We start from the raw sequence: 2,587 nt of genomic DNA, 5'->3' as shown, positions 1-2,587 counted from the left end.
TCAGGCGAGTCTCCTGCCTCAGCCTCCCAAGTAGCTGGGACCACAGGTGCCCGCCACAACGCCCGGCTATTTTTTGGTTGCAGCCGTCATTGTTGCTTGGCAGGCCAGGGCTGGACTCGAACCTGCCACCCTGGGTGTACGTGGCAGGCGCCAAGCCAAGTTTTCTATTTTTAGTAGAGAGGGGGTTTTACTCTTCTTCTCCTTAGGCTAGTCTTAAACTCCTAAACTCAAGAGATCCTCCTGCCTTGGCCACCCAGAGTGCTAGGATTACAGGTGTCAGCGATTACAGGTGTCAGCCACTGCTCTTTTTAGCATCAAAAGACAGTTAGGATGTCAATAGGCAATAGGTATTTTTCAGCTCTCTTATAATGCAGTCTGCTGTTGACTAAAACATCAGTATGGTGGTGGTACATGACAGTAGCTTTTTGTTACTTGATCTAATTATGTAATTTGGTTCAGACTGTTAAATACTATATATTAAAAACTTTTTTTTTTTTAGACAGTATCTCACATTGTTGCCTTTGGTAGAGTGCCATAGCATCATAAGCTCACAGCAACTATATAATCTTGGGTTCAAGCGATCCTTTTGCCTCATCCTGAGTAGCTAAGACTACAGGCCTGCCACAATGCCTGGATATTTTTAGAGGCAAGGTCTTGCTCTGGCTCAGGATGGTCTTGAACCTGTGAGCTCAGGCCGTCCACCCATCTCCCAGAGTGCTAGAATTACAAGCATGAGCCACTTGCCCAGCTCTAATGAAATTTTAAGTTTGAAAACTTAAAATGATGGCTCACGCCTGTAATCCTAGCACTCTGGGAGGCCAGAGCAGGTGGATCACCTGAGCTCAGGAGTTTGAGACCAGCCTGCCCAAGAGTGAGACCTCATCACTAAAAAATAGCCAGGCAGGCTCAGCGCCTGTGGTTCAAGTGGCTAAGGCGCCAGCCACATACACCTAAGGTGGCGGGTTCAAATCCAGCCAGGGCCCGCCAAACGACAGCTGCAACCAAAAAAAATAGCCAGGTGTTGTGGCAGGTGCCTGTGGCCCCAGCTACTTGGGAGGCGGAGGCAGGAGACTCGCTTGAGCCCAGGAGTTGGAGGTTGCTGTGAGCTGTGATGCCACAGCACTCTACCCAGGGGGACAGCTTGAGGCTCTGTCTCAAAAAAAAAAAAAAGAAAAAAAAAGAAAAAACAAAACAAAACAGCCAGGCAGTAAGGCGCCTGTAGTCCCAGCTACTCGGGAGGCTGAGGCAAGAGGATCACTTGAGCCTATGAGTTTGAGGTTGCTGTGAGCTATGATGCACTCTAAAGAGACCACACTCTACAGAGGGACAAAGTGAGACCCTGTCTCAAAAAGAAAAAAGCTTAATCTCAAATATTAGTAAAAAGCAGTTTTTAAAAAATCAGCACATAACCTTTTATTTATATTCAGCATGTTCTAAAGAAAGCTGCGGAATGGAAAATCAAGATGAATATTATTGCAGGTAAGACAAGTCTCAACTTTAATTATCTAAAGGGGCCAACATGCATTAGCCCCACCAAATTTTCATCAAGGGCTAAGAAAATATACCATAGAACAGCAGTTCTCAACTTGTGTGTCACAACCCACAGGAACTGTATTTAAGGGCTGTGGCATTAGGAAGGTTGAGAACCACTGCCATAGAATGTGTTTTTCAGAGTGGTAAAGTATGACTTGTAATGGATTGCAGAGGGTGAACAGGACCGAAAATGTCTATTGGCACTCAGGTAGTCACTCCAGAGTCAGATAACAAATTACACAGCTTCATAATGACTAAAAATATGGGCTTATAGTTGGTAAGACCTTGGTTTGAAATCTATTCATGGGAAATGCATCCACATTATACCTGGATAACCTTTTTATTTTAATTTTCGAATTGCCACTACTGTCAAGTGACATTGACTTTTTACTTTTTGGTGGGAGATAGAATGTAAACATCTACACTACCATGTTTGATTAAATTTTTATTACTAAATTAGCTAAGTCACAAACATCAAAGCAGGAAAAGCATATAGTTAGAGGTTTATACCATAGTCCAAATGATTTTGAAAAGCTTGAAGTGGCTTGGTGCCTGTGGCTCAAGTGGCTAAAGTGCCAGCCACATACACCTAAGGTGGCGGGTTCGAATCCAGCCCGCCCCGCCAAACAACGACGGCTGCAACCAAAAAATAGCCGGGCGTTGTGCCAGGCGCCTGTGGTCCCAGCTACTTAGGAGGCAGAGGCAAGAGATTCGCTTGAGCCCAGGAGTTGGAGGTTGCTGTGAGCTGTGATTCCACAGCACTCTACTCTACCCAGGGTAACAGCTTGAGGCTCTGTCTCAAAAAAAGAAAAGAAAAGAAAAGAAAAGCTTGAAGTAAGAGTACAATAAGGGGGACATACTTTTTATATAGTAAACTAACTGTGGATTGGCACTGTGGTATTAAACATGTAACTAGATGTATTACTGTTCATAACTAGTAACTATTATTAAAAATCTGTTGGTTGGCTCGGCGCCTATAGCTCAACCGGCTAAGGCGCCAGCCACGTACACCTAAGGTGGCGGGTTCGAATCCCCAGCCCGGACCCGCCAAACA

At 44.9% G+C, this 2,587-nt stretch overlaps 1 protein-coding gene across 2 annotated transcripts in view; it reads left to right on the top strand.

Moving 5' to 3' along the window:
* METTL5 (methyltransferase like 5) overlaps nucleotides 1-2,587 on the top strand; it is a 19,140-nt gene that overhangs the window by 14,078 nt on the left and 2,475 nt on the right. Inside the window, exon 5 of one of the 2 annotated variants that reach the window (XM_003800860.1) lies at nucleotides 1,428-1,479. The exons of the other annotated variant lie outside the window; for it this stretch is intronic. Within the exon in view, the coding sequence (XP_003800908.1) occupies nucleotides 1,428-1,479 (52 nt within the window). The remainder of the gene's footprint in view (nucleotides 1-1,427; nucleotides 1,480-2,587) is intronic. 2 annotated transcript variants of the gene reach the window in all.

This window comes from Otolemur garnettii, unplaced genomic scaffold (genome assembly GCF_000181295.1).
Source record: "Otolemur garnettii isolate 467f Iridium unplaced genomic scaffold, OtoGar3 scaffold00187, whole genome shotgun sequence".
Taxonomy (NCBI): domain Eukaryota; kingdom Metazoa; phylum Chordata; class Mammalia; order Primates; family Galagidae; genus Otolemur; species Otolemur garnettii.
The sequence above is the reverse complement of the archived record's forward strand: the minus strand, read 5'-3'. Positions and strand labels throughout refer to the sequence as shown.